Source organism: Amblyomma maculatum, chromosome 1, assembly GCF_055883805.1.
Source record: "Amblyomma maculatum isolate TAMU_Amacu chromosome 1, ASM5588380v1, whole genome shotgun sequence".
Taxonomy (NCBI): Eukaryota; Metazoa; Arthropoda; class Arachnida; order Ixodida; family Ixodidae; genus Amblyomma; species Amblyomma maculatum.
Window position 1 is genome coordinate 171,632,947 of NC_139344.1, and position 16,947 is coordinate 171,649,893.

General features: G+C 43.9%; 1 protein-coding gene across 1 annotated transcript; it reads left to right on the forward strand.

Moving 5' to 3' along the window:
* Positions 1 to 309: 309 nt before the first annotated feature.
* On the forward strand, positions 310 to 5,022 carry LOC146204876 (uncharacterized). The gene is made up of 3 exons (XM_084586571.1): positions 310 to 347; positions 1,583 to 1,711; positions 4,716 to 5,022. Exons 1-3 carry the CDS (start codon positions 310 to 312, stop codon positions 5,020 to 5,022), a joined length of 474 nt encoding a protein of 157 aa, XP_084442697.1.
* The last annotated feature ends 11,925 nt before the right edge of the window (positions 5,023 to 16,947 follow it).

Sequence of the window (16,947 nt, forward strand, 5' to 3'; positions counted from 1 at the left end):
CGCGCAATTAAATCATATCTTTGTGCGAAAAAAAAAAAAAACGCGCCTTGATTCTAGGACTGTTGCGCAAGCAACCTCCACGTTTGGGCTTCGAAGGGGGTGACAGGTGGCGCTGTGGTTTGCGGGAAGTTTGGGGAGCAAGCTGTGCCCGCGCTACCTGACGACGAATACCTCTTAGGGAGAGGTTGCCACGGTCCCTCCTCAAGATGGCCGCTGCACGGTTGCCATGGCAGTGGTGGTTAGCCGCCGCTGCGCAGTGTAAGTCAGTTGTTGCGGCAACATAAACAGGGAGACGACGCCAACGAGAACATGTCATCGAGCGAGTACTCGGAAGGCGACAGCCTCAGGTAAGACCTAGAGAGGGAGGGGACGGAATAATATTGGGAACGCAGGCGAAAGGATTCAATGCGCAGTGCGCTGGGGACTGCTGGGGCTCGCGAGTGCGCCGCGCTTTTCCCTTCTTTCCGATCGCTCATCTCACGCCCTGCACATGAGCGGCCGCGCGGCTGTACTGGTTGTCGCGGCGGAGAAGAGTACGCCCCTGCTGGGCGCTGACACGTCAATCAGCGGAATGTATCGCGTTGCTTCGAAAGAGGCTGTTTATTCATTGTAGAAGCTCATAGGACACACGTTCCTGTTTCCTTCCACGCTGTAACTACGCTGTGTATATCCCACGTTTTACTGCGCGAGGTTATAACCGATCCGTCCTTTGTGACAAACAGATTATTGTCTTAACGCCATCAGCGAGTACGTACCGTACAGCTTAGCGTGAACCTGATAATTCCTGAACAAGACTGATTATTCGTTGTGGATATTTATGCAAAAAGTGCTCCGTTTTTAAAACAAGCGCAGTGCGAAAACGGCAAGTCCGAAACGTGAAGGCGTTCACAAAATTCGGTGAACGTATTTTGATTGACTGGAGTGAGCGGTAGTAGGCATTTCGATCCAGACTATCTGTCTTCGACACTACCCAGTTAACTGCAGACAGACAAATGACAGAAAACATTCGCATAAATACACGGCGAGAGACACCCATATGTGCTGAAATATATCATGGTTAGCGGGGCGTATTTCAACGCCCAGTTTAGTTAAATTTGTACATTCAGTAAGCTGTTGAGTGAACCCATTACCTCAATGTAGACTTTTGCAGGGGTTAAAACCCTTCTTCGAAGGGAACGCATCCAGAAATATATGACCACAAAACAAAATGAGATAGCTTTTCACCCACATGAAACTTGCACGCGGAGTTTTGCAAATTCCCGAAAATGAGCTTCACTAAGAATCATTGGTGAAGCTTAGAAACTGAGCCTAGTTGCCTTTGTATTTCCATCAATATGTGCCTATCATCGCGGTTTAGTTTTTATCGAAGAACGCATTGACTTTGAGCTTTCGCACCCGCGGACAAACACACACGTGACATGCTCATAATTTATAACTTTCTGAAACTTTGAGTCATTTGCACTGGCGACGGAGTCAGGTCAGCCACTCAGTACAGTCGGTGCCACAGTTTACACAGCCAGTTCGCGGCTCTGGACGCAAGGCAGCTCAGAGTTTTCTAAAACTTGCTCGCTGTCCCTTGCAGCCGCAGCGACGAATCACTCTCAACTGAAGAGGATGGCGAAGACATCATGTACCAGATGTCCGTGTTCTGGCCCTACCCAAAGGGCCCCGACGCGTCGCTGAGAAAAGGCCCCAGCCTCGCAAACCTCTCGTGAGTCTACATGCCACGTGTAGTGATCCGTTTGTTACACTAACACGCTTTTCCTGCTCAGTTACGTTGGTGGCGAGTAAGTTAATGACAATGTTTGTCACTTTGGATTCCCACTTTCAATTATGCAGTGTGGTCATTCAAGTTTGAATCTTTGTCTAGTTATTTTTATCTGTGTCCGCCTTAGTTTAATTTTTGAGAAGGGACAGCAAACTATTCACGTGGATGAGTGTGAAAAACAACATAAGGGACGAAGCCCGAAAGAAAATACAGCAGTCGAACGACTCAGATATGTGTGTTACTCAAGTAGCAATTTATAGCACCTCTCAGAGTCAGCTGCAAAAGGTCAAAGGCAGAGCGAAGAAGTACGCACACAACAAGACCGCGCCTGACTGTCCAGTATTTTTTTTTTTTTCCTTACGCTGCTTTTCTGGGCTTCTGTTAGCCAGACCCAACTAGTTCAAACCTGAATTTTGATATATCCACGCTGCTACGTTGCAAGAATGCATGCTGTCGCTGTCATGCTACTTCATTTTTTCTTAATCTCACGAACGTGCCACTCAAAGCTCCAGCTCTAGCCCCATTTTTCAGCTTGCATTCCAGTTACTTTAACTTCGCTTCCTTGGTTCTAATCTTTTGCGCGCGAGAGAGAACACCCAGAGAACAGAACAGTGATGCTCCGTGGCGTAATCGAAAATTTCCTAATTCGGATCCTAAATTCCATTTTTCAGGCCCCTTTTTTCCTCCAGCAGCCTAAAACACCGTAAATGTGTAAGGAATCAGACTATTTAGGTTCTCGAAGTTCCTTTAACCAGTGTGAAAATTTTCTTGTCGCTAAATTTTGCTCCAAAGCTACCAGAATCAAAGAAATTTTCTTGAATGGAACATTACCGAGCACTTTCATGGCTTGGCTCAGCGGTCATAGTTTTGATAAGTACTGCTCCAACTAGCTGCGTCTTTACTTAAGTGATAAAGCTGCTAGCTCATTATATGGTAATAAATTATCAGTGCCGAGCGCGTTAACTGCAAGACAAACGTGCGAGACTAGCTTTGAATTATCTACATGCATTTTTTGCGGGTAATAGAGAGCTCAGTAGTATGTCCTGCCTCGTCCGTAGAGGATACGTGTACGACTTTTCTGATGTATTTCATACTAAATTTAGAGTTGATATGTCCCAGCAGCGAGCCATATCACTTCAGTGAATGGGACGGTGTTCACTGATACAAACATTCAAAGACGAGGTCGTGGTTTTCTTTTCTTTTCGTTCTTTTCTTTTTGCGCACGAATATTTCATTTTATGCTTATCCCTTCTGTGTGCGGTTTTCGTGCACTCGCGCTTCCCGTCGTGTGCGTCATCTTTTTGTTCGCCGTTTCTTTTCTTTTTTTAACGCGCTTGAGAGCAACGGCCAAGGCAGCGAGGCGATGCTCGACTTACGCAGTCGCGACTGTGAACAGCTATTAGAGTCCCTGTGCCAGGTTTAAAAAAAAGAAAAAAAAATCTGCGCCGGTCTTTGCGGTATATACGGCCGACGTCAATTTCATTCTTCGTAAAACGGTTCATCAGCGCTGGTATGAGCATTGGAATAGCCTTATATGGAAGCGACTGGCCAGAATAAGATGTGAACCTGGCATGGGAGAGGTGTCCACGTACAGTTGTTAGCAGTATGTTTTTAAGCACTCCCCTCCGACCGGAGCAAGTTAAAAAATATAATATCGAACGCGCGATCAGCTTCCCGCTATTTATCAACAAGTATTCTAGGGACCTGAAGCATAACTACACAGTTCGCTTTAATAATGTAGTTTGTAGAGCGTGTTCGTAACGTAAACTGAATGCAGTTGCAAGTCCTAGACAGACAGTAGCGTAATTTAGCAATTACTTTTATAAATGACGCAGTTGAGCTGCTTTCTAAGGCAAACACTAAAGATAACTTCCGGAATTAAATAACAAAAGAATAAATTTGCCGCTGTTTACGATAAAACCAGCTGGTATACTAGCTGGTCTGCCCCATTGAGTTTCACGGTGGCTTCTCCTCATCAGCGCTCATCTTGCGGGAAAGTGTGCTTGCGGTAATTCACAAGCGTGGCGTGTGCGCTCTCATATTATTCACGTACTTCTGGAAGTATGCGAATAAACGCTCCGTGCGGGACAGACTTCAGTCTGTCTCTCATGGGGCGTTCTTTTATACTCGAAAACCACCACCTGTCTCGCATCAAACTTCTTTTTTTTTTTTTTTTAACTCGAAAACGATCCGCCAAAGTTGCACCATCACGGGCGCAAGACAGCAGCGCGATGAACAGTGCAAGTGTTTTTCCTCGAAAAAAAAAAAAAAAACTATGCCGGTCACGCTTAAGACGCCAAACCAATCCTTGTTGCTTCCTTTTGCTACCATTACTTAAACTTGGTTCCTTAAGTTAAAATGAGGTTTTAAGTGGCACATTGTGCATTGTCACCAATGGTGGACATCACAAAACAGCCAATACATTTCAATAGCGGGCTGGTTGAAAGAAATTTGTAGTAAACTTTTCAGTCGTTAGAGATATTATGCGCCTCACAGCAAAGATCGAGAGATTCACAATGCACCATAAGAAACAACCATGCCGATTCTGAGATTTATAAAATGCGATTCTCATCGTTGCTGCAGCGTAAGGAATTTCTAGCCTTTCAAACGCGCGCGCCAGGAGACCGAAACCAGCTACCCCCAAATGTGAACTTCGCCTGGAGCACGCCACCGGCAATCACTGCAATGACCGTGCTGCAATACAACTGCACAATTTTCTTTTTATTTGAAAGCACGAAGTTCTTTGAACAACTTTTTCTTACTGTCATATACTCACGTGTCAGTGATGTTAATAACAAGGCCGCTGCCAGGTGCACAGGTTAAGCTCTATCCTTAGCGCTCCAAATATGTCGTCGTCACCAAGTAGTGCCTCCTTTGAGCCCTATAACTATGCGAAGCATGAAAGGAGGAAAAACTCTCTAACATGTTCTTCTATGGGCGCCCGCAGCAAGAGACCGGTGCTGTGCAAGGGCCCAAATCCACAAAACCGGCGCGGGCCGGATCCCTCTCTGCGTAACGGACCGGACCCGAAAAATCACAGCGGAATCAAGTGGCGCGCCGACTGTGCCGGCTGGAAGGGCCCCAAGGCGGACGCAATGCTGGTGCTTGCCAAGCCTAAAAAGCGCCGTCGGAGGGGTGCCAAGCACGCGGCATCGCCTTCCACTCAAGAACGCACCGAAGACGACGAGTCCGACGGCGGTCGCAACGACCGCCACTCAGCGGTTAGGATACACCGCAAGGAGTCAGAGGTGTGATTCATGCTCCCCGCGGAGTGTCGCTGCTGCTACTATTCATGCTTTCGCAACTTGCACGCTTCATCCGTGGTGGCACACCGAAGCGCTTGCTAGAACATGCTTGCACTAACGCAAGCTCTGACCAACGAGTACCAATCCAAGGGAAGAAACGTCATTAACAGTAAATCTTGCATCGGAATTATCATTTCGCCATTTTCGCCGTTCCTTTGAAGAAATCGCGAAGGCACATACGCGTGTGTCAGCAAACATTTTCTAAAGTAGGGTGTTAAAAAAATTATAATAAATTGTTAACCGCTGCTGAAGTCAGTATTAAAAACAGACATGCTAATTATATAATTCATTAAAACTTCAAAAAACACTTCCCTCTCCCCCCCCCCCCCCCCTCCCCATCCCCCTCGCCTTTCGGAAGCGGGATCATATTCCGGCCGCGGGGAACGCGTTTCGATGGAGTTGACACGCAAAAGACGCGCGTAGGTTGTGCGACACCAACACAAGAACCCCGGCCAATCGAAACTAATCTCGAGCCGTCCACTATGATGCCTCTTTCTTTGTTCTGCTCTCACATCTCATCCTTCCCGCATGGCCCCGTACAGGTGACCACCGAAAGCGATCGTTACTGTTTCTTCCCTTTTCTCACAACCATCATTAGTCAGCTATTTAAATTAGCAAGGCTAGGGCCAATGGCGAGTTAGTTGGCACGAACACGACAACGCTATATCAGTTTCCGAAGCAAAGAACTGGCTATATGTTACGCAGTAGAAAAAAAAAAAGCATTGGGTCCAATTGGGCTTTCCATCTGTGTTTTTGGAACCAAATGGAATGCATTGGGTACTCAGTCGAATGTTCCAGCTGGACTTGACCGTTACATATCAGATCGTTCCTACTGGTTCGAAATGCACAAATGAAACCAAATAGACTGCCCAACTGGTACCAGTCCAGCTAACCTTCCTAATTTGGCGTGATCCAATCGTAACCGTAGAATCAATTGGACTGCCCGACTGCAGGTCAGGAAACCAAATGAGTCCCCCAACTAGATTCATGCATCTAATTGGCGGGCACACTGAGTTCATTTGATTCCACTTGGAAAGCCCAGCTGAACTCTCTGCAGTTTTTTTTTTCTTTTTTTTTTCTGCCCCTGGGTATGCTAAAGCTGACAGCAATCATTCGGTCGCAAACTTCATGCGGTGGCGGCGGCTGCTTCACTGCGCTCTGGCTGCTGCGCGGTCTTCATCGCCCGTCACCACACCCGCAAGACTCCCTTCTTTCTGGTTTAGTTTTCTAATCTTTTATCAAAGCTTCATATTCAGTCTCTCTCTCTCTCTCTCTCTCTCTCTCTCTCTCTCTCTCTCTCTCTACTACGGCATCCTCCCATTTTCTATCCCTACTCTTGTTTGTTTCTTGAATAATTACCAAAAGCTCCAAGTGCCGGACTTCAGCCGGCGGCTCAGATTCCAACAACCACGCTCGCCATAAAAGTCTTCTGAAAAGCCCTGAAGCTCGAAGAAAGATGTTTTTTTTTCTTCTTTTTTTTTTTCCGCATAAAACCCACATACAGATGTTACATTTCCAATGAACTTCCTGAGCATCTCATACGGTGCTTCGGTTTTGCGCGGAAAAACACCCAAATTCTTCGCGCTGTAAGGCTTGAGAGGTTTTCCTTGCTTTCAGAAATTTATGACACCTTGCCGCGCCAACGAATTTGCCATGGGCCTAAACCACGAGGCTGCACTAATTAAAATAATTGGTCATTTGTATTGATTAGCTATACAATTAATACGGCTTTCAAAATTACCAATGCTCGCCGTGGCTAGCACTCGCTTTATGAAAGATATCTTTCGGCCATCCAGTCTTCAACATTTTGGAAAACTCGCTATGTATAGCTTTCTGGGAGAGTCTCTTCAGGGCATCATACCTGAAGGAAATCGCACGAGAACGCAAGTCTCAGCACACTCCCCACTGCAACGATATTCGACCAAAGGCGATCAGTACGAAGTGACATTGTGCACCTTATGTCTGGATGACCACGGATAGCCCCACGCCGACTCGACCTGCTCCTGTCGGGTTCATGTAAATGAGCTTGAGGATGCTATCTAAAGGCCACGCATGAACTGACTCCGGTCCACTGTTCCGTCCGTGGAGAAACTGAACAGATTTAGCTGGAAAGAGTATTTGGCTAGCTTTGCACTCTGCATCAGCTTCCGCAAAACACTTTCGTCGCTTGTTTCTGCTATGACCTGTATTAAAGCATTGCATCATCAGCTCAAAAGCCTTTGGGGGTATGTTTAGAAAACACGGCGTCAGTGCATAAACGACCAAGAGAGGAAGGACGGTACGGTGTGATAGCCGAACATATTTACCAAAAATTTCAGCAAAATGAGAAAAATTCGTTTTTGAGTGTGGCTTTACAATGGTCCTTGCAATGCAGGATGCATTTGATTAGCTATCATGCAGTAAAAAAAAAAGAAGCTGATACTGGCTCATAAGTGATCCTGTATGTGACACAAACAGAGCCCAGGTGAAAAAAAAAAAGAAAAAGAAATGTGCTTTAGGAAGCAAAATAATATTTCGGCTACATTCTTCCCGGAGGGTGAGGGTGGGACTAATAGGTACTAAAATTCCTCAATAAACTAAAAGTAACGCTACGTTGTGAACATTGCCGCCTGCCTCCTCCCCTGCGACTTCCCACGGAGTTCGACTCTCCCATTGGCCGAACGCCGCCACGTGCTTTTAAGCGCTTTTTTCTTGCTCGTTAGGTTGCTACCTTCTCCCTCGCGGTGCCAAACAGCGCGCGCGGCGCACACAAACTTCCCGTTTTCCTACGTTCCACGCTTCTTTCGTGCTCTTTGTAGTGTTTCAAGTGTTGCACATGTGAAAGTGACGGCAAGCGGCATTCAAGATACCATCCACGAATCGAGATACAGAGCGGAGAACAGTTTGGCTGCACAGAATCGGCCGGGGCTTACTTCAACGATGAAAACGATTAAAAAAAAAAAAAAATCTTGTTGTTCCATCGACCTTCGTTCATCGGAAGCATAAGCCGAGGAAGACGCGTGCCAAGCTTCGTACGTGAGACTGGGGTTCCTCGCGCGTCTCGCCTCCATCGAAGCGCAGCCGCCGCGGCCGAGATCGCCCTTACGCCAGGCAGACTACTGCTGACGCGCTTCTTTAGCTCACACACACACGCACGCACGCACGCACACACACACACACACACACACACACACACACACACACACACACACACACACACACACACACACACACACACACACACACACACACACACACACACACACACACACACACACACACACACACACACACACACACACACACACACACACACACACACACACACACACACACACACACACACACACACACACACAGACACACACACACACACACACACACACACACACACACACACACACACACACACAAAAGAAAGTGCCTGGCGTTGCGTAATGTGCTCTGACATGCGGCAGACGATGGAGCGGCGCCTGGATAGAAGAGTACTTCACAGTGGCGGTTTAGATTGCACTTACTCGGCTTTACCAGTAGCGGAAAGATAACTGCACGACTGCTGCTGGGTGAATCGCTTTCGCAACCTAGTAAGAGTTGAGGGCCATTCGCTCAACCTGGCCAGGTGCCGATGAGCGAATGACGAACAGAGGCGGAGGTTGTACTAAGCCGATCGGTCCGAGAGGAAGCATTCACGTACAACGCCTTAACGACGTTCACTCTTGATGTTTCGGAAGCCAGTAATCATAAATAGCGCAACAGATTGCGGCGAAAATACGCACGGAAAAGCTCGAGCGAACTCCGGCGCCAGCGCTCACTCGCCTCGAGCGCTTCTCCCGTCCAGACCGGCCGCGGCACCGCAGGAGAGGAGGAGGAGATGGCGCTACATTTAGTTCATTGAGGGGCTTTAATCTGTACTATATTTCACTGCACTTGTACTGTCCTTCACTTGTTGTATATCTTGGTCTCTTTTTTTCACTGTTATATATTTTTCATGTCTTTGAAAAGCATTGCAACCTGCTTGGGTATACATCTGAAATATTATTGCGCATTGTACTCCGTGAGCCTTTTTTCGGAGTAATCTGAAATTATTGCGCATTGTACACCGTGAGCCTTTTTTCGGAGTCACATAACTTATGCGCTGCAGTAACAATGGTCGAAGAAAGTACCCAGCTCCTTTGGATAGGATACTGTGGCAGATGTAATGAGTAATTGTTGTTGTCACATGCAGGGAAGGACTGCTGTGCTAATTTTCTACTGGCAGTTCCAGTTGTTAAGGAGCTGGATGCCGTGTTCAGATGGGAGGGACGTTCAGGGAGAGGCTCAGTGCACAACAGATGCGGACACATTCAACACTCAAGTAAAGGCTCCATGTGGCTTCGACTTAATTATGACTAAAATTCATTCGTGGCCCTAATAACTAAATACGACAGCAGTTTATGACAGGCACTGAAATGTTGGAAGTGGTAGGGGAATCATCTACATGTACTTGCGGCAGGTAGTGACTGCAGGTGGAACACATTTGACGAGTACTCTCAGATCATGTATAGTTTACTAGCATCCACTATGAAAAAAGCATATATAACAGCTGTACCTCACTGGGACTCACCTGTGGGGTATAAATGCAGAGATAACGAAAAGGGAGGGTTAAACTTAAAATGAGGACAATGCAGAGAGCTTTGGAACAGAAAATGGCAGGTGTGATCTTGAGATACAGGAAGTTGGTAAGGGCACACGCATGAGTTAATGATATCTTAGTTGAAACCAAGGTGAAAAGATGGGCACGTGCAGGGTATGTAATGCATGATACTCAATAGTCGTTAGAAGTAATGGATTCCAAGAGGACAAGAAAAACAGGGGGCAGCAGAAAGTTAGGTGGGCAGATGAGATTAGGGTGTTTGTGGAGTTAAGGTGGCTGCAGCTAGCACAGGACCGGGCTAGTGGGTGATAAGGGAAAGGTTGTTGTCCTGTAGTTGGTGCCATCAAGCTCATGATAATTGCAGTAAACTATAGCATAGTAAGCCAAATACAGAAAAGAAAAAGTTGTTTCACATTGAAACCCTCACTGTAAAAACGCTTTGTTTATGCAAACCACCCAATGAGGCACTGATAAAACTGCCACCTATGCAAGCCACGTAGGCAGTTTCCACTATATTGCAAGCCAATTGGTCATGACCTGTGAACAAAAGTATACAGTTAAAAGGAACTGAATGTACAGTTCAAGGCTATGCAGTGAATCTCAAGATGGCTCTGGAAGGTCCAGCTCAGACTGTAGCTATGCCTACCAACCTGCAATTTATGCAACAGCCCTTCTGTCTATGTATGATCTGCCACAGCAGCGCGAGATTCTGTAAACAAAACCTTCAAAACAGGGCACACCATATTTACGATAGTGTCATGAACAGATCTTAGTTGGAAATCAGCAACTTATGATGTTTTCTTTATTGTGTCAGCATTTTTTTCTGCACTGTCTCTCCTTCCTTTTTAAGCAGGAGTTATTTCACCTACCAAGCTGGTCTTCAGGATGTTGCAGTTAGCAACACAGTGGCCAAAACTTAGAAAAGAAAAAAATTGTTACCCATTTCATTACAAAATGCACAGCACTCTAAAATGCAAACACAAAGTAAACCTTAAAGGACTATAGACATCTATTTTTGAGTTCGTGTTTTATCATTTGCAATGATGCCTAGGACATTACTGTGCACGGATCACCATGCCGTATTCGCCTACAACTGCTGAATAATTTATAATCGAATTTCTTTTCTCACCTCGTTTCGGTTTCGGTTTAGACAGCCGAGCAATAGCTATGACGTCACAGTCAAATTGAGGTCACGGGAGGGATGAAAATACAGCGATATAATCATTGCTCTATCGTTTGAATTCACTACATTGATAAAGCCAGCCTGCCTCAAGAACAGAAATCACTGCAAGCGAAGAATCGGCGTTTATATCGCTGTTTTTTCATGCAGCGCATCAAGACATGACTGCGACGTCACAGCCATCTCTCGGCTGTCGAAATCAAAACCGGTGAGAAAAGAAAATTCAATTTTAAATTATTTAGCGGTCGTAGGCGAAAACTGCGTGTGGATTGATATACAGGAATGACTTACGCATCATTAACAAGAAGAAAAATACCACCAAAATTTGGTGTCTATGGTCCTTTAAAGGGCAACTCCGGGGGTTTTTTGACATTCGAACATTCTAATAGAAATTTTACTGTAGATTCTCCTCTCCGTCCTGACGCATTCTACAAAATTTGGGCGCCGTACGATAATCCGTTCGCGCGCAACACGACTTTAAAATATGCTGTTTTCATGGCTTAAGTTGAGGCTATTTCTGCCGGCAACACTGAGTTTCTGACGTCACAAACAGTATACCGGCGTTACTGTCCACTTCCCGCATGATTATGAAATTGTGAGGCTTATATTGAGCTACCTCAGACATTTTATGCAATGCTTTATGATTTCCATACTTTATTTTCACCATCCAACGCACGTACGAGTGTTTCTCTAATACTGAGTGTGACGTCACCATTTCGTCACTTGGGACATCGTTTCTGGCCGTGAAAGCAGTTTCGGTTTCGATTTTCTGTTTATTCTTTTTAAAAATACTTCTGATTGGAATTTCGAAAAACGGTTTTTTGTGTTCGAGTCAGGACGTGCCGAGGAATGTAATTCAACCAAAAACACAAAATGATGGAAAAACCACCGGAGTTGACCTTTAAGGACAGCTCTATGAGTGCTTTCCGGCCAGTAGACTGTTGAGCAACTGAACCAGCCAGCCTACACTTAATCATGCGATGACCAGTTCTTTCTAAAACTGCTCACAGGTATACTACATCCAAGATGCCAGCTTCAGAATGCATTCTGTCTCATAATAACTGAAGCGTAGCAGTATCAAATATTTTTACTCACAAGCTGCATAAAAACAACACTTCTGTGCTGCATAAAAGCACACATTAATGATGTCTGTCCTGTCAGTGAGGACAAAGTGTGCTCTAGGCAGATGCCACTGTTGCAGGGCACTCTGGCCGACTGACGCCAGTGACTGGTTTTCACAACACACGCAAAAAAAAAAAAATTAGTCTCACTGTCCGCAGTGTAGAAGGGACGAATCAGACACTACAGACTCTGTGAGAAATTTTTCGCTCCACTGTTCCACCCATCTCTTTTCTCTAAAGTAGCTGCTGCAAAGCTAGACAGCACACATGTGCTCTGGCATTTGCACATTTAGTCACTCCCTCCATTCCAGCTGCCACTGTATCATGCACGTGTGTGATCTGGTGATGGATATAGTGTGATGGAATTCACGTTGCAGCTTACATTTTTAGCAAGTAGCAATGTGAGGTATGACGAAAGAGAAATAAGTGAACAACTCTGTAATGCACCTGGTTAAAAGCAGCGCACTAAAAACCAGCACACAGTTATTGCACAGCTGGCTGTCCAAATCAGCCCTCATGTATATTTTGTGCAGCGGAACCAATATTCCTTTCTGTAATTCATGTAGCAGTTAGTAAATGCAGATAGATGTATGCAAAGTGCTATATTTTTATTACATATTCCTTCTCATACAAAATATTTTACATACCCAAATTAGCAACATTTCAGACTTGTTTTTTTTTTTTTTTTTTTTTTTTCATTACTAACAGGCAGCCATGCTGCTTGCATGCAAATTACTACAAAATTGTGTGTTTCTTCTTGTTCTGTGTTGTTTGCAAGGTCTCAGCTGTACAAGTTGCATATGAATCTTTTTTTTTCTTTTATTCACTTGGCTTTTGCATCACAATGACCTTATGTGTGGTTTATAAAGTTAAATATGTGTGTCCACACCATAGAGGCAGAAATATGTGGTAAAACCTGTAGTACCTACCTGCTTTAGCTTATTAGTTTGGGGTAATTTTCGCTGCAATCAGCTGTAAATCTCTTGATGCTCCTATATAAATACAAATTCAACACATTTATTTTTGCTAGTTAAGTCATACTAAATTTGTAAGCACATTTTCTTGGACATGTCTTAACATTAGGCTGAGAGCATTTGGCAAAATCCTGTCAGAGTTTTGACACATTGCCATAGAGATACTTCAGAGCCATTTTATTAGCTCACTCATCAGTGGCCACTGGAATGTGAAAAGCACTGTACTATTGTATCCAATCAGCTTCTCACAGTGTTCAAGAAGCTACAAAGTGTGCTGAAGTACCTATAAGTGTGAAGTAGAATATGGCTCTGAGCTTCTCGCACTGCTCGTATTGCAGGTATAAGCACTCAAGCTAAGTACACATTTCGACAAAATGAGTATCTGATATGTTCCACATTTATACAGAAATATATTTTGATGTGTTACAGAGAACCATTTTGTATACGAAAAAAAGCATATAGCAGCTTATTCCTGTTGTAAGCTTCCCTTGTGAGCAGCACTGAATTCAGCATTATCTCTATAAGACAACTGCACAAGTTATGTTTGTCACTATGCACGACTATGAAGATAAATAAGAAGTGAACTGTAACAAAGTCTACCAATGCTGAGATTGCAAACACAACTGCTGCAACCAAGTAATTTTCACTATACTATATTGTTCTTACTTTGTGTAAAGTGCTATATCTGCCTTTTGGGTATAATGCTACAATGAAACTCAATGTTCCTCTTATAAATCACTGGTTCATTTACTAGAAATGCATTGTAGAAATGCATGGTGCCACTATGACTCCTGTCTTTATGCTTGCCAGAGCATAAAGTCAATCGATGTATTAAAATAACCCGCCGTCAGTCTTAGAATTTCTGTTCTGTCTATTAGTATTATACATAGCCAGGAATCTAGATGACCTGTAATATGTATAGGTCCTGTTCCCTAACACAGGGGCCAGGCAATAGAGTATATAGATGACATAAGCATGCATCACGTATATTTATTTTTGCTGGTTGATGTCAGAGCGCATTTGTGAGCATATTGTTCTGGGATCTCTCAATTGTTACATCCTTTACACTGATGTTGTTATCAGCTCTTGTTAAAACTGTAAAGCTTTTCGCAACTCCATATGTAGATAAATGCAGGGTGTGTGCACAGAGGGGTGCAGGTGGGGGGAGGGGGTGCGTGCCCCTCTTAATCCTCTAAGGAAGCCACCAAGTCTGCCCATACTTTGACTCTGTCGGACCTGTGCCATCATTTCTAAAATTGCAGGGTTAATGCCATGCAAGTTTTTTTGCAATAAGGAAGGACAGATACCCATGATGTTGCATTCCAAGAACTGCTTACTCACCATCTTTACCTCCGGAAAGCTAGGTACTCAACCGTTACGAGAAACGCGTCGTCGAGTCATTTTAAATTCTGCAGCCTGACGAAGCTCGTTTAATTCTTTAACCGCACAATATTTTGTGCATGTTGCAATTCAATCACATTAAAATAAACGTTTCGAAACCATTCCTGTGTTTTGGCCATAGGGGCCTTGCTGCGAGGTATCTTTTTTATAGGGGGAGGGGGGGCACTGCAGTGAAACTTTGCTCTCCCTAATGCAGAACTCTGTGCATGCCTATGCACACAAAACTAAATTTAAGCAGGGCATTTTTTAGATCCACTTCAATTTTTTTTCCATCATGATCAAAAAGACATGTGACAGACATGAAGTGCAATGTGTGCTGACAGTTAAGATGAGTATTATAAGCAGTTAGAATGCTTTTTATGCTGCATCAGCATTGTGCAATACTCTGTTTAGAAAAACAAAAACATACTGCGCTTCAGTCAATTTCCTTGCCTCATTTAATTTGAATGCTATGTGAAGCTGACAGTAGTAGTCAAAGGTAGCCAGTTACACACTCCCTAACCCTAACCATGAAGATTAGACTGTACACAGCTCTTTGTGACATTGTTTTTCCTTTTTAGGTAACACGTTAAATCATTTAAGGAAAATAAAATATTTCAGAATATGGAACATTTACCAAAAAAAAAGCCGCTGATACCATATTTAACAGTGCCAAAGATGCTTTCAAGTTTGCTTGTATAGATGCCAATGACATTTTTTAATTATCAAAATGCAATCTTTGCAGTTACAACTGGCCCGCCTTCAAGGATATTAGTATGCGAAAACACATAGCCAAGGTGATTCATCTCTGTCCTGTTGTCACAAGTAATCGACTACATTACAATGTTCACAAATCATCTCATGGACACACCTTACCTGTCTCAACATACTTGTGTCTAGCATATTACACTATATTGAAAAGGGCAAATCAGGCCCAAAAGCAATCGGCAGCTACATTACTGCAGTTCTCAACTTTACTGCAACAACAAGGGAAAAATATTTAAAACTATAGTTTACTTCACTACAAGCAGCCTTACACATGCAAATCAGATTTACTTATTCAAAGTTCAGATTAAAAAATTAGAAAGCTTCATCACATTTAGTAACTACTTCCCTTACCTTGCAATTGTAACCTATACCCATGGCCAGAAGTGGCCATAGTACACATGACGTTACAGTACTGATATGCACCATAAAGCCTGGACAGCATTTTCTCCTCTCTCTCTCTCTCTCTCTCTCTCTCTCTCTCACACACACACACACACACACACACACACACACACACACACACACACACACACACACACACACACACACACACACACACACACACACACATGCACACACACACAAAAGAAATAATTCTTAACAATTCTTCATGGTTCAGTGCAGCTTTCACTTCAGCCACAGTAAGCCATGATTTCTGAATGTTTTCACCAAGGAATCACAATCGCCCATGTGGGCACCGAGTGGCATGCTTGGAACGTGTCCTGCTAGGAAAATGTCTGAACACATTGCCCTAACACATCAGACATCCTATCGTCTGCTAGGTGTCCTCATTAGCTTAAGGTGGTGGCCCTGGTTTAAGCCCTAGAGTAAGACAACTTTTAACTGTTAAGTTTCTGGGAAAGCTAAATAGCCTTCCTTTGAAGCTGTAAACTTGCACTTAGGTGTATACTAACAAATAATTACTCTTTACAATTTCCTATTCAAACAGACTAGTGCTCATTCACACAAGTCCTACAATTTGAACAGAATACTTCCCTAACAGTGCGTGTATCAAAACAGGTAGCACTTGTGAAAGAAATTAAAGATTGATGAAAGCAATAAAGCAAATATTGGGGAAAGCATGAGTGCCAGAAGTTTTGAGCATGGTAACATCAAAACAAAGGCCTAACCAAGAAATGCCAAATTAGAGGCAGTCATTTGTGTGCTGCGTTTTCCTATGAGAAAAAGCATAATTCACAATGTCAAACTGTGCTAGGAAAGCAGTTTTGCTAATTACTCTGTGTTAATGTGTTAATTACTCTAAGAATGAGTTCATGTAGGTGAATGCAATGGGCAATTTTACACGATGGCTATCACACATGACTGCAGTAGCAGTCTTGAAAACCAAGGTGAGTTGCTAGTTAAGCCATGAATATACCAGGATTGAAATAAGTGGTGGCCATATTATGAGATATGCAGTTACTAAGACTGAATGATGGTGCTAATGCCTAATAAACAGCTTAGCTCGCTTAATGCTTGGTCCGTAAGCTAAGTTTGCCCGCTATAAGACACTATAATGTGCTATGATGCCTTTTCCTGTGCCTCTCACGTTCAAGTAGAGCATAGTTCCTCCAAGTTTAGGCATGTTTATGATGCTACTGAGCATGGTATTAGGGTCATGCAACAGGCTTTGTGAACTGCATACTGTGCTCGAGTATCCAGCTTGAGAGATGCTGCGGCAAGCTTGCAAGTGCTTTGTGCACACTTGCTAAATTTAGGTTTAGTCTTTTTTAATCTCATGCTGTCTACACCTTGGTAGACTAGAATATGTACTAACATGGCCTCACAAGAGCTTTTCTTTAAGTTTAAAAATAGCACTGTAATAGGCTCTGGCTGTGA

What these genes read in the sequence shown, in the direction of transcription:
- LOC146204876 (XM_084586571.1), top strand. Translation starts at nt 310, where the DNA reads ATGTCATCGAGCGAGTACTCGGAAGGCGACAGCCTCAG. An exon ending in TCGGAAGGCGACAGCCTCAG is followed by an intron (nt 348 to 1,582) that starts GTAAGACCTAGA and finishes TGTCCCTTGCAG; the next exon opens with CCGCAGCGACGAATCACTCT. An exon ending in CCCAGCCTCGCAAACCTCTC is followed by an intron (nt 1,712 to 4,715) that starts GTGAGTCTACAT and finishes GGGCGCCCGCAG; the next exon opens with CAAGAGACCGGTGCTGTGCA.